Raw genomic sequence first — 23613 nt, 5'->3', positions numbered from 1 at the left:
AGTCTGTAGTCGCCTTCGTTGGCGACAGCCTATACTCTTAACAGACTACGATTTGTTCACTTTGTTCTCTGGCTCTGGGCAAGTTGTTAGATATGGGCCTCGGAAAGTAAGAAGCAGCTTGACTCATTTGCTTATGGTATAAGCTGGTAGCTGACATGTAGCCCTCAGCAGGCTTGCAGCAATGTATTATGACTTGCCTCTAGTCAATTGCCCACAGGCTATATATAGGCTTGTGGCTCTCATTTTCTCCTTGGTCACTCCATATCTCTCCAGGGATACCTTTCCAAATAGGCTTCTGATTACCCTGGTCAATCAATTATTCTTTGGATTGGCCCCTCTCTAGTATCACACCCTCTGTTCATGGGGTTGGCCTCGCTCCGGTTCCCCCTTATATACTTTAGGTGTATTGTTTTCTCATATTGAGATACCCAGATGACAGGACTCATTCCACACTCTATCCTGATTTACTATCCAAATCCTGCTCATGGCATTGACTGAGGGATTATTGACCAGGTCTGCCATTTTGAAGTCAGGCGGATGGGTTTCTGACATCAAACAGCTCCATTGTGCAGCGCCTGGTGTGCCGAAGGTTTCCCCCAAAGGCTGGATGCTTAATGGGAGGTTGTAGGCCGTGGAAGGTAATCAGCTGGGCTCCAGGCAAATCAGCAACTCGAATTAGTCAATTGTAAAGGTATGGGTACATAGGAACTCTCTGCTGTCTCCAAAAAGCTGTGAACTGCACTATCACCTTAGTAAAGACTTTGAAGACAGAACTGACATCCAAATGGTGGTCCTGGACCTGGAAAATATGACTTCCCAGTGAGAACCAAAGGTACTTTTGATGGGGTGTCCAAATGATAATGTGCATAGACGCATCCATATTATCTATCATGTATAACCATTCCCCCCTTCAAGTAATGCTACAATCGGCACAGGGGTATCTTGAACCTCTCAGTTGGAAGAAAGGTGTTGAAACTTGAAGGATCGATAATAGTTGGACACTCATGCGTGCCTTTCTTTGGAACCATAAAGAAACAGTAGAAGCCGCCCCCTGAAGACTCCTGGGGCACTGCCTCTATCAAATCTCTTTGCATAGGTTAGATGAAAGTTGTTGAGTGGGGCAGGTTGGAAGAGGGACAGGGCTGGAAGTGGTGGCCTGCATCTACTCCTGATTCAAGTGTTTTCATATTTTCAACCAGTTGATTTCCTTGTCTGTCCTTTTTACCATTCGAGACTCTAATGCAGGGAGGAGTCTCTACAGTCTTGTTGTGAGTTTTATTTGGGACATAGTAAATCACTGCCCTCCTCGAACCATCACTTGTGACACATGGAAGCTCCTCTCCAGACCTCAAAGCCTATGCATTTTCAGTTACGAGGTGGGTAGTTTCTTGCTTTTTGTGTTGCTGCAAGATCAGGAAGATTGTTCTCCTAAAGGCTTTGCCCTTGCCAAGGGGGCACTTGGGCTGAGCCAGCTAAACCCAAACGGTGCTCAAACATATTTTTCGTTAAGTTGTCGTTTGCACTACAGTTTTATTTCTATAATCCTCCCAATCTATTGTAGGGTATTTTGAAAGGAGCAAGTAGATGTTGCTCACTATGGTTACTAATGTACACATAGAGAATAGTGCCAGCCCCTCAAACACTCTCCCACCATCCCCATTAATAGGATTCCCAGTGTTGCCACTCTAATACAAATGTGTAGGGGAGGTCTTGAGATGGGGAAGTGCCTGCATTTTCCCTTCTCATTTTTCTTTTTTCAGTTAATGCCACTGTTCATCATGCTCTGATCCTGTCCCCTTTCTATGTGGATGACATGCCAAGGGTATGGAGGGAAGGGGTTATGGGCTATGTAGTTTCTACAGCGAGTAACACATTTATTATTGACTACAGCAATGGTAAGACTACCCCGTTTATGGGAGAATCTCTACAGTGTCATATTGCTGATTTTTCAGAACTTTTTAGCATTTATAGAAATCGAACCTGTATCTTTTAATGGGCTTCCTCTCGCCGCTCAGCACTCACATAGAGAAGCAAACATTGACAAAGTTGCTGCATCTTTTTTTAAATAATGAAAATCATTTTGTGATTAGCACCTGTTATTTGGCGTGTGGTGTTTTGGTAAGGGGTGTGGACCTAGAAAGGAAGAGGTGGAATGGAAACCTAGGTGGCATGGGGCTCTGTATATGGCAGAAGGTGCTGGGCCAGGCTGGGCAGCAGTGTTTTGGTAAGGGGAGTGGAGGTGGCATGGGGCTCTGTATATGGCAGAAGATACTGGGCCAGGCTGGGAAGCTGTGTTTTGGTAAGGGGAGTGGACTTAGAAAGGAAGAGGTGGAATGGGAAACCTAGGTGGCATGGGGCTCTGTATATGGCAGAAGGTGCTGGCTAGGCTGGGCAGCAGTGTTTTGGTAAGGGGAGTGGGGGTGGCATGGGGCTCTGTATATGGCAGAAGGTACTGGGCCAGGCTGGGAAGCTGTGTTTTGAGAAGGGGAGTGGACCTAGAAAGGAAGAGGTTGAATGGGAAACCTAGGTGGGGTGGGGCTCTGTATATGGCAGAAGGTGCTGGGCTAGGCTGGGCAGCAGTGTTTTGGTAAGGGGAGTGGAGGTGGCATGGGGCTTTGTATATGGCAGAAGGTGCTGGGCCAGGCTGGGAAGCAGTGTTTTGAGAAGGGGAGTGGACCTAGAAAGGAAGAGGTTGAATGGGAAACCTAGGTGGGGTGGGGCTCTGTATATGGCAGAAGGTGCTGGGCTAGGCTGGGCAGCAGTGTTTTGGTAAGGGGAGTGGAGGTGGCATGGGGCTTTGTATATGGCAGAAGGTGCTAGGCCAGGCTGGGAAGCAGTGTTTTGAGAAGGGGAGTGGACTTAGAAAGGAAGAGGTTGAATGGGAAACCTAGATGGGGTGGGGCTCTGTATATGGCAGAAGGTGCTGGGCCAGGCTGGGAAGGTGTGTTTTGAGAAGGGGAGTGGACTTAGAAAGGAAGAGGTTGAATGGGAAACCTAGGTGGGTTGGGGCTCTGTATATGGCAGAAGGTGCTGGGCTAGGCTGGGCAGCAGTGTTTTGGTAAGGGGAGTGGACTTAGAAAGGAAGAGGTTGAATGGGAAACCTAGGTGACACGGGGCTCTGTATATGGCAGAAGGTGCTGGGCTAGGCTGGGAAGCAGTGTTTTGGTAAGGGGAGTGGACTTATAAAAGGAAGAGGTTGAATGGGAAACCTAGGTGGCATGGGGCTTTGTATATGGCAGAAGGTGCTGGGCCAGGCTGGGAAGCTGTGTTATGAGAAGGGGAGTGGACTTAGAAAGGAAGAGGTTGAATGGGAAACCTAGATGGGGTGGGGCTCTGTATATGGCAGAAGGTGCTGGGCTAGGCTGGGAAGCAGTGTTTTGGTAAGGGGAGTGGAGGTGGCACGGGGCTCTGTATATGGCAGAAGGTACTGGGCCAGGCTGGGAAGCTGTGTTTTGGTAAGGGGAGTGGAGGTAGCACGGGGCTCTGTATATGGCAGAAGGTGCTGGGCCAGGCTGGCAAGCAGTGTTTTGAGAAGGGGAGTGGACTTATAAAAGGAAGAGGTTGAATGGGAAACCTAGGTGGGTTGGGGCTCTGTATATGGCAGAAGGTGCTGGGCTAGGCTGGGCAGCAGTGTTTTGGTAAGGGGAGTGGACTTAGAAAGGAAGATGTTGAATGGGAAACCTAGGTGACATGGGGCTCTGTATATGGCAGAAGGTGCTGGGCCAGGCTGGGAAGCTGTGTTTTGAGAAGGGGAGTGGACTTAGAAAGGAAGAGGTTGAATGGGAAACCTAGGTGGGGTGGGGCTCTGTACATGGCAGAAGGTGCTGGGCTAGGCTGGGCAGCAGTGTTTTGGTAAGGGGAGTGGAGGTGGCATGGGGCTCTGTATATGGCAGAAGGTGCTGGGCCAGGCTGGGAAGCTGTGTTTTGGTAAGGGGAGTGGACTTAGAAAGGAAGAGGTTGAATGGGAAACCTAGGTGGGGTGGGGCTCTGTATATGGCAGAAGGTGTTGGACTAGGCTGGGCAGCAGTGTTTGGTAAGTGGAGTGGAGGTTGCATGGGGCTCTGTATATGGCAGAAGGTACTGGACCAGGCTGGGAAGCTGTGTTTTGAGAAGGGGAGTGGACTTAGAAAGGAAGAGGTTGAATGGGAAACCTAGGTGGGTTGGGGCTCTGTATATGGCAGAAGGTGCTGGGCTAGGCTGGGCAGCCGTGTTTTGGTAAGGGGAGTGGAGGTGGCATGGGGCTCTGTATATGGCAGAAGGTACTGGGCCAGGCTGGGAAGCTGTGTTTTGAGAAGGGGAGTGGACCTAGAAAGGAAGAGGTTGAATGGGAAACCTAGGTGGGGTGGGGCTCTGTATATGGCAGAAGGTGCTGGGCTAGGCTGGGCAGCAGTGTTTTGGTAAGGGGAGTGGAGGTGGCATGGGGCTTTGTATATGGCAGACGGTGCTGGGCCAGGCTGGGAAGCAGTGTTTTGAGAAGGGGAGTGGACTTAGAAAGGAAGAGGTTGAATGGGAAACCTAGATGGGGTGGGGCTCTGTATATGGCAGAAGGTGCTGGGCCAGGCTGGGAAGCTGTGTTTTGAGAAGGGGAGTGGACTTAGAAAGCAAGAGGTTGAATGGGAAACCTAGGTGGGTTGGGGCTCTGTATATGGCAGAAGGTGCTGGGCTAGGCTGGGCAGCAGTGTTTTGGTAAGGGGAGTGGACTTAGAAAGGAAGAGGTTGAATGGGAAACCTAGGTGACATGGGGCTCTGTATATGGCAGAAGGTGCTGGGCCAGGCTGGGAAGCTCTGTTTTGAGAAGGGGAGTGGACTTATAAAAGGAAGAGGTTGAATGGGAAACCTAGGTGGCATGGGGCTTTGTATATGGCAGAAGGTGCTGGGCCAGGCTGGGAAGCTGTGTTATGAGAAGGGGAGTTGACTTAGAAAGGAAGAGGTTGAATGGGAAACCTAGATGGGGTGGGGCTCTGTATATGGTAGAAGGTGCTGGGCTAGGCTGGGAAGCAGTGTTTTGGTAAGGGGAGTGGAGGTGGCACGGGGCTCTGTATATGGCAGAAGGTACTGGGCCAGGCTGGGAGGCTGTGTTTTGGTAAGGGGAGTGGAGGTGGCACGGGGCTCTGTATTTGGCAGAAGGTGCTGGGCCAGGCTGGCAAGCAGTGTTTTAAGAAGGGGAGTGGACTTATAAAAGGAAGAGGTTGAATGGGAAACCTAGGTGGGTTGGGGCTCTGTATATGGCAGAAGGTGCTGGGCTAGGCTGGGCAGCAGTGTTTTGGTAAGGGGAGTGGACTTAGAAAGGAAGAGGTTGAATGGGAAACCTAGGTGACATGGGGCTCTGTATATGGCAGAAGGTGCTGGGCCAGGCTGGGAAGCTGTGTTTTGAGAAGGGGAGTGGACTTAGAAAGGAAGAGGTTGTATGGGAAACCTAGGTGGGTTGGGGCTCTGTATATGGCAGAAGGTGCTGGGCTAGGCTGGGCAGCAGTGTTTTGGTAAGGGGAGTGGACTTAGAAAGGAAGATGTTGAATGGGAAACCTAGGTGACATGGGGCTCTGTATATGGCAGAAGGTGCTGGGCCAGGCTGGGAAGCTGTGTTTTGAGAAGGGGAGTGGACTTAGAAAGGAAGAGGTTGAATGGGAAACCTAGGTGGGTTGGGGCTCTGTACATGGCAGAAGGTGCTGGGCTAGGCTGGGCAGCAGTGTTTTGGTAAGGGGAGTGGAGGTGGCATGGGGCTCTGTATATGGCAGAAGGTGCTGGGCCAGGCTGGGAAGCTGTGTTTTGGTAAGGGGAGTGGACTTAGAAAGGAAGAGGTTGAATGGGAAACCTAGGTGTGGTGGGGCTCTGTATATGGCAGAAGGTGCTGGGCTAGGCTGGGCAGCAGTGTTTTGGTAAGGGGAGTGGAGGTGGCATGGGGCTCTGTATATGGCAGAAGGTACTGGGCCAGGCTGGGAAGCTGTGTTTTGGTAAGGGGAGTGGACTTAGAAAGGAAGAGGTTGAATGGGAATCCTAGGTGACATGGGGCTCTGTATAGGGCAGAATACACTCTGTGAATCAGGCCCATAGACCGGCAAGCCTACTGACGGCTCCTTGTTCTTTTTCCTTAGTTCAGATCTTCAGGTATCACCCACTTTGCCACACTTCTGTTCTCTATCCATTTCATTCCTTTGTTTTCCCTCAACAGTTCCATCTTCCACTGGAGAGATGTTCCATGTATTAGAGTACCTTTAGTGAAAGTTGGGGGCGCTGTTGCTTGGGCCGGGTAATTGGAAAGGAAAAGTCCTGCTTTGTTTTCTCCATAAACATGGCATAGAGTGGTACATCTTGGTGAGGCCCCACGAGGACCATTGCCTTCGCCAGGAAAGTAAGTTCTTCTTCACCCCCAGTTTGCACCATGCTGAGGCACTTTTCAGGGTGTTCTACTCTGCCAGCATGGACCTGAGCACCAACCCTAACAATGGCCCTCATTACATCACTGGCGCTAAACCATGGCGCTATTAGCACCATGGTTGCTGCCGGTATTGTAACGAGTCCGCCATGGTGAAATGGGGAAGTACCACCCCATTCCAAGGTTGACGGGGCGGTACTTCCCCATTTCACCATGGCCCTTCCCCATTCCCATTTTTGCCCCATAGGGCATCATGGGAATGGGGAAAGGCGGTAATTACGGTACCGCAAATTGCGGTACCGTATCCCTGCAATAACGGCTGGTTCCAGCTGCCGTTATGGGAATTGGGTGCTAAGGGATTACCGGTACCCTTATCGGTACCGGTAATCCCTTAGCGCCAGGGTCGTAATGACCCCCAATGTGTGTGATTTATTGATAGATAAGTCATGGCCGTAGGCTCAGGGATGACACATTTGGCAGCTGAACGACTTAAGTCTAAGCTTGGCACCAATGCATTATCTTCTAATATAAAAGGCCATGTGCGAGGCAATGGACCACCACCTGGTGGTAAAGGGAGATTTCGAGTAGTTGCTTTTAATGGACAGAACAGGAATAGCAGCTGAGCAGCAGAGGAATCCAGATATTAGTCGAAATAAGAGGAGTCCTCCGCCTCACACGTGAGACTGAAGGAAACCTGTTGGAGTAGATTTCCCTTTTTGTGTGAAATTCTCTCCACCTGCGAGTCCCCCAGCACCTTTTGCTGGACCAATGGATTTTTGACTAGTTCTCCTGAGTGAGTGGGAACTTTTCTCCGCACTCACTCATTCTTTTACTCTGCTTTTGGGAACTCTTTTTACCTCTTTTTGGTCTTTCATTTTGCAATCATGCTTCCCTCCAACTTTTCTGCAATCTACATCTTACTAAAGCAGCACACAGCACTTTTTGTGCAGTGTTGCTGGGAGATCCCAGAGCTTCCCCTTTAGTATTTATTTATTTTCCCTTGGGTAACTCACATTTACCAAGACCAAGGTAGGGGGATACTTTTTATATTACCTGTTTTTTCTTTTGCGAGATCAGCACACCCCACCTTATGTGGAATGCAAAGGGGATCCAATGTATCCCTTTTCCCGACTCTCGGGTACCTTTCTGGTTACTGTGACAAGTTCTCTGTTCAGACTGGTTGCAGTGTACCTTTTTGCATGACTTTTTGTGGACTTTTGTTGCAGGCTGTCTTCACAGCTGCGGTAGAGGGTCACAAGGGAAACCATTTACCCAAATGGTGGCTGTACTTTTCTGAGCCCTGAACAAGATGACTTGTTCTTTCTGATGTCTTCTTCTACCTTTCTGGGTCGGGGAGGGTCCTCTGGTCCCTTTGTCTTCACCGGACTTCCAAAGGACAGCCTGCAAAGGGTCTCTGAGTGACTGGCAGGACAGGAGGTGGGGGAGGTGCCCGAAACACCCCTGTTCTTTGTCTTGAAACCAGTTTAGACTGCGAGGCTGACTGTCCCCATTGGACAACCACCCCCATTTTTGAATCGTGCATGGGTCATGATTGGTGGACTTAGCCGTTGTTACTGGGTACATCCCGAGGTCCTGGAGCTGAAGCTCTGAGTCAACCACTGGAACAGAAGATTCCGAAGAAGAAGCACAAAAAAAGGATGCCACCAGCAACTTCCAGTGACTGCCAGAGCCTGCTGATTAACCGCTGCTGTTTCCATGCGACTGGTGGGCCCAACCAGTCCCTAGATGAACTACAATTTGTGCCATCCCTGGAAGAGCTGCAACCACCACAGCCTGCAATTCACCAATACCCAGGGACCTGTGCTGCATTACTGTGCATCGTTGCCTGAAGCGCGGTTTCGCCTGGAACTTTATGGGTATCCTCCTAAGCCTGCAATGACTCAAGCAGGCTCCCCACAGACCCCTCACCAGAGATGAGGACCAAGTAAAGGAGAAGAGTCTGCTGCTGCAACAAGCATCCTTCATCCAAGCCTGAAAAAGGCGCCAGCAAGCCAGAACGGCAGAGATCCTTTGCTGGACATCCGTCTGCATGAGAGCTGTTGCCAGATCCACCAAAGTCCCTTTCTTCTATTGCCAAGACCGATTAACCAGTGACTGGTTCTGCTGTCGCCTCACTGCTGGAAGCGTCCTGCAGTAACCGTGTTCTTCTCTTGAAGGTACTGTCCTATTCCTGGTAAACTTACCTGGAGTCTGCTTGTTTCACTCTGCAGATAGCTTTCACCCCTCCAGGATTCCATAGATTTCCATTGGGGTGGACAACCCATTGTACTCTAATCCTGCCTTAGGACATTGGTCCTTGGGGTAGCCCTTTAAGGAAAACTCTCAACTTCCTTGTCTTTCAAACATAACCTTTATTTACCTGCAAAATCAAGAAGAGATCCTGTTGGACTCTGCACATTGTGAGCCTCTCATAAAATAGGGGTGGACTCTTTAAGACTGGTTGAAACACAGTTACTAAAAGCTTTAAGAGTTTGGAAAAGTTTGTATATATCTTTCAGATGGTTTTACTATGTGATGCGGTACTGAAAAAGCTATTCAAGTGTGACCACAACTGTGATGTATTCTCCAAAGAATATTGCAAGTGTTCTATTGTTTTGCTGTGTTATAGTACTTACTTGACTTGAAAGGTACAACATTGTGCCTTAATGTACATATGAAATAACTATTTGTTATATAACTTCTAAGTGCATCAGTGTTTTCTGGGACTAAGTGTAGCCTCTTTGTACTTCACTACAGCCATTTGCCCTCCTTAGACTAAGCCTGGCTGCTCACCATTCTACCCAACCCTGGTGTGGATCTGTTTAGCCCTAAGTAGTGTAACCCTGTTCAGCAAAGGTGGGCTTTCCTAAGTGCTGTCTCAGACAGAACTTTTGTAAAACCCCCTAACAAAACCGCTATGAAGCATTGATCCAGGTCTACATACTCTTTTATACAAGTCTCTGGTAGTTGCTAGTGATCAACTTTCTGGAAATATTGCTGTTATGATCCATATGCAAGTGCATAAGTGACATGTGTACGTCACATTTCATGGGCCTCCTGCAGGTACCCAAGGTACTCTTAGGACATGGAATGCCCTCAAACATAGTAAACATCTACCCAGAGGTGGTAAATAAGGGACATCCGGCGTGCCTCCACTCTTCCTGGGGCCCAGTCAGGCTGCAAAAGCCCTCCCCTACCCCAGAACTCCAATATCTAACATGTAAGGCTTGTTGTTGCATTGAATGGAGCCAACATCCCCACTCCCCGGAGACACGGGGTACCCAAATAGCTTTAGAGGGAAAAGAAAATGTACCCCGACACGCAATCAAAGTACCGCCCCTCACTCAGCTACAACAGTAAAATGGAAAACCAACCCTCCCCACCCCCCACTCTCCTTCATCTACAAAATATGCACTTCCAAAATGCCCATTGGAAAGGAAAGCAAGCTGGACCCAGAGATCTCGAATTCCCCAAGCTTAAAGCCTTTTACCTACAAAGGAGGCAGTAAACCAGGCAGAGGGGGAAACAGGCTGCATACCAAACAAATATCAAGAGTACACATGGCATGAATTAAACATAGCCACCGCTGAGTTCTAAAGTACAATTCCTTAGTCCAAATAAGATCACATCAGGGGACCACCTGACCACCCCAGCCAATAAGGGTGTGGATAATGCAAGTTCTGTTTACTCATTCTGGAAGAAGTGACGCAGGCATGCAGGCTTGACTGGGAGAGTAGCAAGACCAAAGGCTTTTACAAGACAAGGATAACTGAGAGCACTCAGAGAGTTCATGGAAAGACTATATCTCAGGGGCAAGGTGCTCCCCTTGGAAGCAAGATGACACAGAGCAACACAGGTTCGATCCCCGGGTCTGCGCTTAGAAACCTCTGGGTATTAAGCGTGTTATAAATAACCTATCATATCATATCATGATGAGAAGAGCACCCTGCTGTTTGCAAAATGAGAGAACTGAGGGACAAACAGGCCCATGATTGTGACAGACCCTAAGATGCAGGGAAAAAAACAGACCTTGAGAGAGTGGCAGGCCCAGGGAAAGAACAAGACCCTACAAGTAGCCAGAGTCACAGAGAGGAAGTTGCAAGCATGCTGAGGTTATATCTCCAACCCCGGAAGTGACCAGACCCAGAAAGAGAAAAGAAACTACAATCTTACTGAGGCTATAACTCGGATCCTGGTAGCAGACGGAAACCAGGAAGGAGAACCAAGAGCCTCTTGTAGGCAAAAGCTCAGGAGGTCGTGGCTGGACTAGTGGGTTAAAATAATGCAGCCTAACAATTGTGCTCCCTCCTAAGCAAGGGGGAGCAAAATACTTGCCGGTTAAAGTGTCAAGGTAGTATGCAAAAGCAAGGGTGGAAGAAATATTTGCTGGTAGGTGTAAAAGGTAGTTTGCTGGGTGCTTTAACCCTCAGACTGTGAAGTTAAGGAGCTTGCTAGACACTATAGCCCTCAGGATTCAATGTCAAGAAGCGAGCCACAGCTATAACCCTGAGACTCTGAGTTTTGAAGTGCGCAGGCGTGCTGGCCCAAAGACCGAACATAAGTTTAGGGATTCATGAAAGGACCATACACCTCTACACCCTTGCCTTTTGTTGTCCATTCTGAATGCTGTACTAATAGTTTGTTCCTTTACGAAACTGTACTTATGACGGAAATGTAGGAGAAGAGCCCCTGTATTTTAGTTAAGCGATTAAGGTTATAAGTCCTGACACTTGTAGAATTGTTGCTTGAAGAGACTTGTTAGCTTGACCCCAACATCTACCAGGAGTGATGTTTGGCTCCACAGGCCAGCTGATCCTGAACAAGGACACCTGTATCAATTTAACTCTGTGCATTTGGGACATCTATAAATTAACATTAGGACACATATACACAACATTTAAAGCATAAGGGTACATAAATAATGGTCACAATTATGATTGCTACTAATTTATTTTAAAGTCCGATTTGCAGAACCCTTTGTTGCTCGTTCCCCAATATTAGCTCCTGATCATGGGTTAATGCTGGATACCCAGGAGCTGCTTTTAGCTCCTGCTTATCCATTGTTAATTTCGATCTTTGCTACTCAATGTTATCCCACCAGAATATAATCCATTCATTGGCTAGTTGGTAACCCCAGTGGAAAAGAAATAGTCTTCATTTGCCATGCCACTCTAACACCTCTAGGCTCGCCTGATCGTGGCCTGTTGATGTTTGAGGAGGCTTTCGTCAAAGCTGGAGATTCTCGCAGCTTCAATGCAGATCCCGGGTTGGCATCCACTTATCCCTACACACAGACGCCCATATAAATAGGACCAGCAACTAGTCTCCTTTAGCACTGAAAACCAAGTTATACATTATTGTACATTATGCTCGATGTGACTGTGAGTAGGCGACCAAGATAAAAACATTCATAGAACTCATCAAAGGGGGAACATTCAGTTTTTGTTTTTTGGATCATCATGGGTATTTGTGGGGGGTTTGATGAAAATTAGAGAACGTAGTATGTCATAAAACACTTAATTCAACATGAAAAGACAAAAGAAGGGAAGCAGGAATAAGGGAAGTTAAGTCAGAGATGCAAGAAATTAAAATGTGTTTAAACCTTGCTAGTAGGCGTGTAGGCTAGGAGTGCAGAGGGCAATCTCAAAGGAATGGGCAAGGAATACCAAGTAATACCAAAAATAAGAGACTGCCACAGAAAAGTCCTGCCGCTGAGTATGCGTTTTTTTAACTAGAGAGTGTAGAGAGAACAAGTTTCTCACAACCCTGAGAAGAACATGTTTGATACAATAGTTGTAATTTAGAAAAAAGTTAATGCAGTTGGTGTAACATTCATTAAGCAATAATAACCGTTTGCATGGGCTTCACTGGACCGTAACAGCTCAGGGCCAGAGTTATGTGCCCGAGCAAAGCAAGAGCCTTAATGCTGGCAACCAGCACCTCTAAAGACCAGTGAAGTCTGTGTGAAAGGATAATGTTATTGTTAGCTCTCAGGGGCCAACCCCCGACATGCTAAGAGCAATTGTGTGTGAAATACCTGACTGCGATAAGCACACAACCCATTGTCTGACACGAAAGAAACTAAGATGGCCGCCATGGAACGCGGGCTTAGATCATGAGATTCAACTCACATTTTGGGCAAAGTCAGACATCCCAGTTTATTTAAAACACTGGATTTTATGGGCTACTATTGGAGAGTGGCTACAACTACAGAATATGGTTGAATTCGTGGTCACCAGTTATCATTTGAGCTCCTGAAAAAAAAGTAGCCTAGGAGGCAACAGAGACTGATAGACTGGTCAGGAACGTTACTCATGAAAGCATTCCCACCATTAATGTAGGACAGTACACGCGACTGAACCACAGAACGAAAGAGTCCAGTGGGAAGGAAACCTTTCACCTTACAAAGGCGGCGAAGTGGGAATTGGGCCAGATGAGCTTTCTTTCAGACATCTGCTTCGAATGAAGGTTCAAGTCCCGAAGAAACCCTAAGGACTGGGCAGAGTCAGCTTAAGAAGAAATAATGTAATGCTTGGTTCTATAAGCCAAGACTGCCTTGAAGAAGTGGGGCCAAACAAAATTAACTCCATGTTGTGTGACAGAATGCATGTATTATATTTAGCGAGATTGTCACAGACATGCCAAGTTTAATTCGATAAATAATCCCATACAATATGTATCTGATGATGTTTTTTGATGACTTCCCCCGCATAAAGGACCACCTCCAATTTATTTTACTTAAATAATTTCGCGTTTCAATCAAACAAATTGTCCCTTGTACCAGAATTGTGGGGTCAGACTGTATACAAGGGGGTGTTAAATTAGGGATGGAAGCTTAGTGAAAAGATACACATATATCAAAATTATCTCTACAATGTGCCGTGGTGAATGCCTGTAAATAAGTGTGTCTCCCATGCAGTGACATAACTCTGGTACAGGCTCTCTTCATGGGAATTCTGGCTTGTTTTTATTGAGCTAAGAAGGAGGGTGAATGCGTCCTCACTTTCTACATCAGTGGTGTTATCTACATGCAGCTGATGGGCGAGAAAGAGTATATGACTGTGCTGGAAGACTCTGAAAATTCCCAACCCTGTCATCTTCCACTGGCTGGAGAGCCCTGCTAGACTGGCTCTCTTGATCTCCAGAGTCCTCCCCAGGCATTGGGATCGGGTGAGCACACTAAGTGATCTGCTCGTGCCATGAACATCTGGTTTTCATAACTTCTTATATTTATGTGATAACACATTCATTCTTGTCTCTTTTAGGCCAAAGGCCACGACACTTCCCGGCACATTCTGGCGTGCTTTGGTGGAGCAGGCGGGCAGCATGCATGTGCAATTGCTCGATCCTTGGGTATGAAGACCGTTTTCATTCACAGGTATGTATCCTTCAGGAACACAGATCCTTTAGTTCATGTTATGCCAGGTGGCCTCTGCATAGTACACATCTGCCACTGGCAATGACCCTGTTGAGCTGTTGGCCAGTTCAGAGATTTTTAGCCCAGAGTATGGGTATTTGGATTGAAGTTGTGTGTATCCTACGTGGATCATGTTGTATGTCTTGTGTGAGGCCCAGGCATGTGCTCTGTCCATGTTGCTGCATCTATTGCCTTTCTATGTAGGTGTAAAATATGTTAGACTTATGATCAAGATGTGCTGCTTCAATCAGCTAGCTAGATCCTGCCTAAAATATCTTGTGTACTTTGGGCATTACCAGGTGGCTTGCCTTACAGCCAGAGATGTGGTCCGACAGTGATGCTGTGTCTATGCGTCCAGGAGCAGTGCCCATTATTATTACATGGCTGGGTAAAGCTTCAATGCTTAAGGTGTCCAAGCCACAGCTTGATGTATGTTCTCCTCAGGCCGATAAGAAAGGGAATAGCCATGTTTTAAGGGTTTTCATGAAGGATTGGTGGTTCCTGGGCCAGTGTTCTTGGAGGTGAGGGACTTCCAAAGCTTGTTTTGTTTTGGGAGTCAAACACTGTGCAGATGGAGATTAGGAGTAGCATAGGATTGTTTCCTGTTGTTTTAGAGTGGTGTGGTGTGTTTGGGTGTGATTTGGAGTCATATTTAGTTTGTATTGGGGAAATAGTCATTTGGACTGAGTGTTTGTAATAACCATAATGCCAGCATTTAAAACATTTGTACATTTTTTAAATGCAGGTGGTAATCTTAAATACATGTACAAGGATTTTATCTCCATCAAATTCCATTTTTTTAATCTGTCAGCGTGTAATGACTTTTGCCATGCCCTTATGTCTGCTTGTTTATGTTGTTATGGTATACATAAGTGAAATGTCAGTCTCAGCATTTGTTTTACATTTACGTAGGTGTTTGTGTGTTTTCATTGTGTTGTGCCACTTCCCAAATGATGTGTTTCGGTTGTGTGCTAAAACTGGTGGGTGGGTGTGTGCATGCATGCTCCATTTCCATGCAACGTGTTATGTTTTTCATGTGTTGTGCGCATTCCTGAATACCCACCAATGTTACATACATGTTTGTGTCTGTGTGTGTTATCAGCAAAGTTGTTTTCCAATTTCTGCCTGCTGTGCACATATCACATTGTGTGATTTAGATTTGTAGTAAGTCAATTTGGTGGCAGTGTGCTCTAGCACCTTGAAGCATCTCTGGTGCTAGATGGAATTACCAATAAAGATGCCAGACCAAATAATCAGACAGACTCAAGGAATATGGCAAAGTACTACTTTATTCTCATTTTAATAAAGCAGGGCAAACTGGCAGGCATCGGACTGATACTTGCACACTCACACACAAACTTGATTACGCAGAGGTTTTATACCCAATATGCGTCATCTATGACGTCATCCTACATGGCAAACTGTAAAACCTATTGACGGGAGGGAGGTATTTGTTAGGGGAACATATCTACTTATAGAATACATAGGGGTTGGTAGACCATTAGCTGCTTCTTATCTGTAAGGCACGCCTCAAACTACATCTAAATACGTATAATACTGATTATAGCAGACAAAATGGAAGCAGATTGGTCTATGCGTCCTATGGTCATTGTATCAAATGCAATAGCATTCAATGCTTTTTTTTTCAATGCTTTTTTTCTCTGGTATGGCATTCAATGCTATTTCATTCAATGCAATGACCAGATACCGTCTATGCAACCTTGTATAGCAGGTTGCCCCATACACCCTCTGATTGGTTGGCATTCCCACCCAACCTCGCACTTTCGGCTCGGCTAGCAGCATGTAAGCAAAATGAAACCTAGCTTCTTGAGTCACGTCAGATTACTCCCCACTTTCCCTATTAGTCCGTCATCTCTCATCAGTCTGACCATGAGCCAAAGTTTCCCCTCTGTTAACCTTGTAGTTCGCTCTCTGTTCTGGGACATTCAAGGGTGCGTAAGCACATCACTATCTTCATCCACAGCTTCATGAATAGCCCTTGTTTTTGACTTCTGAATCATGTGTGAAGAGTCCACAAATGTGTCCATTTCAACCTCTTATTTACTGCTATTTGATTGAAATATGCTGGGTGTCATTGCTCCTTTTGGCCTCTAGAGACCTGCTCACTCCATCTTGTAAGAGCCTTTTCCATTTTTAATTGTCTAATACTTTGCTCTTGTAAATGTTTTCTTCTTCTTTAATCTAAGAGAAATATGTCTCACGTCAATGTCTTATCCATCTGCCTCCCTTTGTGCTTTGCAGCTATTCCTCAAGTAGCATCCTTGATCCCAGGCCAATATAGATTCCTCTTCGTTTTGCATGTGAAGCTAATTCTCCAGCGTCTCCTGACTCTGCACCCCTGGTCTGTTTCTGAGGTAGCTGGATTGAATCTTTACATGAGCCGACGTCCATTTTCCTATCATGGGCGTCCTAGCCACGTTATATTTTCCTCTATAGCAAGCTTCTATATGTCTCATCTACCTTGCGTTGCTGCTTATTTACACTAATTTGTCAGTAAATTACTTTATTTTCTTTTGCATATGATTAATTCATCATTTCAGCATGTTTCTCTTGTCACTTCCGTTGCATCGTCACGCTTATGTATTTTCATATCGTTTCAGTATGTCTTCGTACATCTTCTTCATGACATCACTCTGCCCTCGTCAGATTTCAGTAAGCACTACATGATGTCCAATGGTGCGTGCTGACATCCTTCCACACGATATCCTTCCACTCTCTCACTGCGAGGATACATTCAATACGGTTGTCTGAGTGCATATCGTCTTTCGTACACTTGATGTGGTATACGCAAAACACATAAGGTTCCATATCAGGTTCTTCTCCTGCTGTTCTACTATGATGGCGGTGAGAGGGCGGGAGTTTGGGAAAGTGCATCCTCTTTAGTACTGTATGATGCCCATGCATGTTCTGGTTCCATGCATCTTAGTTTTGTACAGTAGGTTGTGTGCATGGCTGAATTGTGTGATGAATCCGATGGTGTCATCACTCCTTTCCCGGCGGTGACCTCTCCCCATGTGGCCTGGGGACAGAAGCTGCCACCTGATACTGACCCTGGGGGCGGATATATGAGGGAGGATCAAATTGGGGGAGACAGCCTCTGGCAGAGTATCATGGCATCATCGGACGAGACATGGTATCCCCCTTTTTCTTTTGAGGATAACCCATCCATGCGCAATGCCTTAATGGAATAAGGTCAAACCTCCCTCATCCATCCAGGAATGGGAATGAAAACCTTTTCACAAGATCTGTATGCAAGCTGTCAAAATCTGACTTGCCTTTTTTTTTTAAACTTGATTTTATTATTTTCAACAGAAGAAAACAGGAATTGTACATTGGACATTATGTTGATAAATCAACACTAGCGTAAGATATGAATAGTATATGAACATTATAATTCAAACATTGTGTAACCATAGCATCATCCTTGTTTCCCTTAACCTGTGTTTTCCACCCCCTGCGTTGGAAAGGCTATCTCAAAAGGTGTAAAGTTTGTTCACTCATTGGCGTGGAGTGTGATGGTGAAGACATATATGGGCCTCATTATGAGTCCGGCGGTAACCGTGCCGGAAAAACTGGCAGGCTACCGCCGGACCCGTATTACCATTCTGCCTCCGTGATTCCCGGAATCACCGGGGTCTTACGAACCCATTCCCCATTCCCATAGGACTCCATGTGGATGGGGACAATGGAAACACCGGTTCCGTCTATGACGGAGACGGTGTTTCCATTTGCACCTGCAGATGGATGGCGTTACTCCCACCAGGTCAGACCTGGCGGGAGTGACACCTCCCACCTGCAGGACTCTGAATCAGCCGGTCCGGAAAGAACGGCGGCAGCATTTTTGCTGCCACCGTTCTTTCCAGACCTGCAGGGTCGTAATGAGGCCCATAGTATGCTTTTCATTCGTAAAAGGTTGGCTAACTCTGAAACGCACATCCTAGATTGTAGCGTTATAAGCGAAGCGGTACCTTTTTCATCAGGGGTCCTTGCTTACTAGTGTTGGTCAATGTATTTGGTGCGGAAGTCAGTCCAGGCTATGTCCACTGACGTGCAAGGCTGTCCATGTGATATATGTTCTTTGCCAGTGCAATCCATTCATTTCTTGTTGGAAGGTTATCTCTTTTCCATGATGTGACAAGACAGGCTCTAAGAGCAGTCTATGAGTCATCCTAGGTATTTTAATGAACCTATCATCTTGTTCCTCCAGTCCAAATAGTATCAGCATCGGATTTCCATTTCTGGTAATACCTTCTATGTCTCTAATCCAGCTGAGGACTTTGTTCCAATATACCTTTACGGCTGCGCAGCTCCACCACATGTACCAGTAGTTTGCTTTAGTGCCACATTTGCCCCTGCAGTGGCGGTCAGCACTTTGGTACATTTTCGCTAACCTGGCAGGGTCATACTGCCATCTGTGGAGTAATTTAATTCCATGAAGTTTGTACTGGCATGCAATCAAGGATGGGCTGCCATTCACATAAATATGAGAATACTTTGACGAAGAAGATGAGCCAAGTAATGCAGATCAATGGAGGTCAAGAGCACAAGCTCCGCTCTGGTTGTTGCGAGCGCATACCTGCGGCCGAGAAATTGAAATACGAAAGGCAGCTGACAGAGGCACGCTGGTGGTGGGAGAAGGCTGCTCATCTCGATACTGACCGAGAGGCTGTGGGGCTGAAGAGTGTACCATGGAGCCAAACGGCTTGTCAACAAGGAAAAGGGAAGTTGACCGCGAGCGAGAACACGATGTGGGAATGCCAGAAGCCGACAGAAGGCTCCTGGACGTTTGCAGGTGATGGAAGGCAGCCTCTACCTTACTGAAGCCTGAAACACAGAAGAGCCCAGCTGGAACCACGAAAGGCAGAGAAGGAAATGCGAATGACCACCACTGGTTTACCATGGGAAAAACAGAACACGCTAGCGGAGCCGGGGTTCCACTCAAGGGAAGCGGGGGCACTGGGGCCTACTGGCAGCCATGCCAAACCCGAATAATTGTTAATGAAACACATGAAAGATAACAAGCAAGTGAGCATTGCTTTAAAGTGGAGAACTGAACCAGCATAAGAGATTTTCGAGTTTGTGATTCTATGCAATACACATATAAGAGAAGCCCTGGCTGGACAGTATACCAGGCAGATACAATACAAGATAAAGCAAATATAAGAGACTATCAAGTTTGGAAGTGTGTGCAGAACCGACACGAGAAAAGCCCTGGCAGGAGAGTATACCAGGCAAATTAAAGGTGCAAGGAAAATACAGGTATAAGAAAAGCCTGGGCAGGAGATAAAGGTGCATAAAGATGCATAAGGACTGCACACGACTGCAGAAACACATTAATGAGGAGAGAAAACCTGACAGGAGAGTACACTAGGTAGCATAACAAAATACAGCTGTTTTGTATACCAGTTGTGTTGTGGATCAAGCGAAAATTAAAGAACTGATATTCTTGAACATAAAGCAGAGTGAAGAGATATCCAGGGGAAGGGAACCACCCTATTGAATAAGGAAATCTATCCTTCTGGAACCTTGTGTTGGAGTTACGTATTTCCTTTTTAACATTTATACACTACTGAAGGCCAAAGACATTACCCGTTTCACCTTAAAGTTAATGTTGTTAGAATATGAGGGCCAGAATAGTACTTTGAACACAGCACGGTTTTGCTTTGGACATTCTGATATTGGCAAACCCTTTGTTTTGGCTTTTGGTAGGGAAACACCTCTTAGAGCAGAGACATAGAGGCATTTCCCATCCCCTTTATTTTAATAAAAGTTTTCACTAAACCCATGAATCCCATGTGTCCGAGTCTCATTCATGGCTCTTCACACCGGCCACATGTTCACTATTGTATGACATGTGTGGTTGTTAAGTTCTCAGTATTGTGGTAGGCCAGAATCAGGACTTGGACAACCAGACATTGTTTCAAGGGCTTTATTTTTGTCAACTCAAAATAATCTTTCCCTAAATCTACAAGCACAAACTCTATTCTATGACAAAAGGAAGACAAAAAGGTGCCCGTCAGGATGTCTTATAGTAATAAAAGTCCCTGTTCGAAATTCAACTCTAACCTAACCACTTTCCCTATCTTCCAAAAGAAAACAAAAAAAAACAAAGAATGATTTTGTGAACTATTACTCTGGAAGGGATTGCTGTTGGCTTCTGACCCTAAACCGGACGCTTTTTAGTAAAGGCCTTTGTACATAGTTTAAATTCAAGAAAGATAGTTCTTGGTGAGAAGGGTATCTAGATGTTCAAGTCTCTTCCCACTCTGGGATTCTTTCAATCTTTGTTCCTCCCCACTCCAGGATTCTCTCCTTCTTCCCCCACTCTGGGGCTCTTTTCCTTGTCACTCCCCACTTTGGGGAAATCTCAGCGCTCCCCACACTGTAGCTCTTCTCCTACTTACTCCCAAATCTGGTGTGTTCTCATTCACTCCCCACTCTGAGGTGTTCTCAGTCTTTCTGTGCGCAAGAGCCTTTCCCCTTCTCACTCGCCTCCTCTGCGGCATGCTTTCTCTTTCTGCACCCAGCGTTATTTTCCCTCTTTTCGCCGCGGAACTGCTTATGAGACTTTTCAGCTGCACTCCATGTCGACCTTCCGGGACATTTTCCTTTTATTGTCGTAGCTCGGTCAATGCAGAGTCGCTTAAGCTTCTCCCTCGTTCTCACAGCTCCTCAGGACTGCTCTGGCTGGCTGTTGGATGTGACTCGTTGCACCCTCTTGCTGCATGCCAGAGTGCTGTCCGTCGACACTGGCATTCTGTCTCTCCGGCCAGTTCTCCTTTCGCGTTGTTAAGCTCTATGCTGCCTACTCAGTCTACTCCGTAATTGGTTGTTCTAGGGAATGCTCCTCCAGGTGAGCTGGTTCCAGTGGCATCACTAGAAATAAGCATTAGAGGGGGCAAAAAAAACAAGGGGGCGCAGGGTGCTGGCACATCAAATAAGGGTCAACACACCAAACTGATTTAAATATACATATATAGCTGGTTAAAATCAAATTGACATTAAGTATGTTCAGAGTAGGTATAAAACAGTACATTTGCAGGTATAAATCTTTTATTTTACAAATGCAAAACCCAAGGTACAATGCTCAGAAACAACATAAGGAGAGCCAACTAATCGAAAGGTACATACATGTAAAACACCACTATAATATGAATTCCCAGACAATATACAGACATTACATTGGGGAAGAAAAGAACAATAAATAAAACATTAAAAAATTAATTTAACTTTTGGATACTCAAGAGAACATCTACAAATACAAAAGCAATAAATTTGCATCAAGTTAATATACATCCTAAAATGGTAACCCAAATTCAGCATTTTCAAAAATTCACTGTGCGCTCAGCATGAGACTGCATTGTACCTCAGTTTCAACTGATAGTCAAGGACAGAGTAGATGGGGAAAGGAGGAAACTGCTCCCTTGGTTCTTTAGCAACGGTTGCAGAAATCTCATGTTGGCCCTATAGAATTGTTCATAGTTTTCAGTTTTTAGCTGTACATCCCAGTGGTGGCTGGTGAATTTTTTAATTGGAGCTGTGTAAATATTTCCAGTACATATGCCAGAGCGACTGAGTGTGGCAGGAGAGCTTGAACCAATCAAGAGGGTTGGGCAAGGATCTCCCTCACACTGCCCTCCAGCCCCAGATTACTTTTAAAATAATGGCTTAAAATGGTGCATTTTTATAGCATACTTTCTTTGAAAAATTGTCTAAAAAGCCAAACAGTTTGCAATTGGTTTTGTAGAGTAACACATGGCAACATTTAATAGATGCAAGTCACCAACAGTGCACAGGAGCATTTCCTCAACACATTTTCATGAAGTCTTCACCCACAAGATATGCCAGTACAAAAACATGTTCATGTTGGCTGTGCCCATACATTTGCATACTGGCTGTACCAATATATACCAGTATTCCCATACAAGTGCATACTCATGTTTGCTTTGCACATAATGCCAGTAATGATACTATAAGAAAACATGTCCATGCTTGATCTGCCAATATATGGCAGTGTCCCACTTAAGAGCATATTCCAGTTGGCTTTACCATTAAAAATGCCATGCCACAGTATGAAAACATGCTCAAACTGGCTACATCAAAATGTCAGTCTAGCCGCATATTAACACTTATCATGCTTGCTTTATCAAAGATGCCCAATACAAAACGTCATGCCACAGTAAAAAGTGGCTAGAATAGCTGCACCAAGATACCAGTTTACCTACATAATGATATGTATCATGTTTTCTTTAACAAAGATGCTCAGTATTAAATGTCATACCACAGTGAGAAATGGCTAGACTGACTGCATTTAAATGCCTTTCTAACAACCTCATAACACTTTTCAGTCTTGCTTTAACAAAGATTGTATAGTATTGTATTATATTTGTCATTTATATAGCGCCCTTTCCCCATTTGTATGGCCTCAATGTGCTTTGTGGTTGGAACGCCCTCAGTGACCGCAGTCAATGTGTAGGAGGTTCTAAGAGTTTAAATTAAAAGATGCATGTGTGTATTTTGCCAGTATAGGATTTAGGTGAGCTGGCTAGGCTCCAGTATTCAGCCGGGAGGGCAGGCATGTGGGTAGGTGCTGCTGTTGGTTTAGGATAGAGTGCTAGTGCTTAAGATTTGATGTGTGCCCAGCTAGACCAAATTTTATTTTGTAGGTTGTCGCTGTATACTAATGGCAGAGGTGTTGTGGTACGTCAGGGGTTTCAGTGTAGACAGCTATGTGAGCAGCTAAGCTGTAATAGCACAGCCATAGCGGCATTCTAGGGTGCATGGATAGGTGGCCGTGGCCTATGTCCACAAACATGGTGTAAGGTATACGTACTGTATGCTTGATGCTTGGATACACAATGTTCTTTTTCTTGGTCCAGTGTGATTGGCTGGTCTCGCTAGTCGTAGTATTGTCTCCCTGGAACGAAGGTCTGAGCAGTGGGAGAGGTGCCTGGAGTAAGGGGAGGGGGGCTGCATCTGATGGGGGCCACCGTAGACAGTAAAACACAACAGCCGCCTAGATCGCACCTTGAAATACTTGTGTATGGGCGCGCTATAAATAAAATATCATATAATGTGGGACACCTGGCTAGCGGGAGAAACAACTAAATGGGGAATGGAACCTTAGACAGCAAAATGCAGTAGCACCTAGCTTTGGGGTACCTGGATGGATGGAGAGATGCCTAATTGGGGTTACAGCAGTAGAAATTAAAATGCAGTAGGACCTAGATTTGGGACAACTGGATGGAGGGAGAGTGAGGCCTAAGTGGGCTTACAACAGTAAATGCAGTAGCACCTAGATTTGGGACAGTTGGATAGCTGGAGAAACGCCTAAATGGGGATACAACAGTAGACAGTAAAATGCAGTAGCACCTAGATTTGGGACATCTGGATGGAGGGAAAGATGCCTAAATGAGATTACAACAGTAAATGCAGTAACACTTAGATTTGGGACACCTGGATAGAGGGGGAGATGCATAAATGGGGATACAACAGTAGACAGTAAAATGCAGTAGCACCTGGATTTGGGATACCTGGATAGAAGGAGAGACACCTAAATGGTGATAGAACAGTAGACAGTAAAATGGAGTAGCACCTAGATTTGGGACACCTGGATAGAGGGAGAGACACCTAAATGGGGATAGAACAGTAGATGCACAATACAAAATGTCATATCACAAAAAGAAATGGCTAGACTGACTACACAAAAAGGCCAGTCTTGCCATGTAATAACACTTCCCATGCTTCCTTTATTGAAGATGGCCAATACAAAATGTCATGCCACAGTAAGAAATGTATAGAC

At 45.8% G+C, this 23613-nt stretch overlaps 1 protein-coding gene across 4 annotated transcripts in view; it reads left to right on the top strand.

Moving 5' to 3' along the window:
* OPLAH (5-oxoprolinase, ATP-hydrolysing) overlaps positions 1-23613 on the top strand; it is a 664980-nt gene that overhangs the window by 262019 nt on the left and 379348 nt on the right. For all 4 annotated transcript variants that reach the window (XM_069621803.1, XM_069621805.1, XM_069621802.1 and 1 more), the window contains one exon: positions 13639-13751. In XM_069621803.1, the coding sequence (XP_069477904.1) occupies positions 13639-13751 (113 nt within the window). The remainder of the gene's footprint in view (positions 1-13638; positions 13752-23613) is intronic.

Source organism: Ambystoma mexicanum, chromosome 5q, assembly GCF_040938575.1.
Source record: "Ambystoma mexicanum isolate Mex_15411 chromosome 5q, UKY_AmexF1_1, whole genome shotgun sequence".
Taxonomy (NCBI): domain Eukaryota; kingdom Metazoa; phylum Chordata; class Amphibia; order Caudata; family Ambystomatidae; genus Ambystoma; species Ambystoma mexicanum.
The sequence above is the reverse complement of the archived record's forward strand: the minus strand, read 5'-3'. Positions and strand labels throughout refer to the sequence as shown.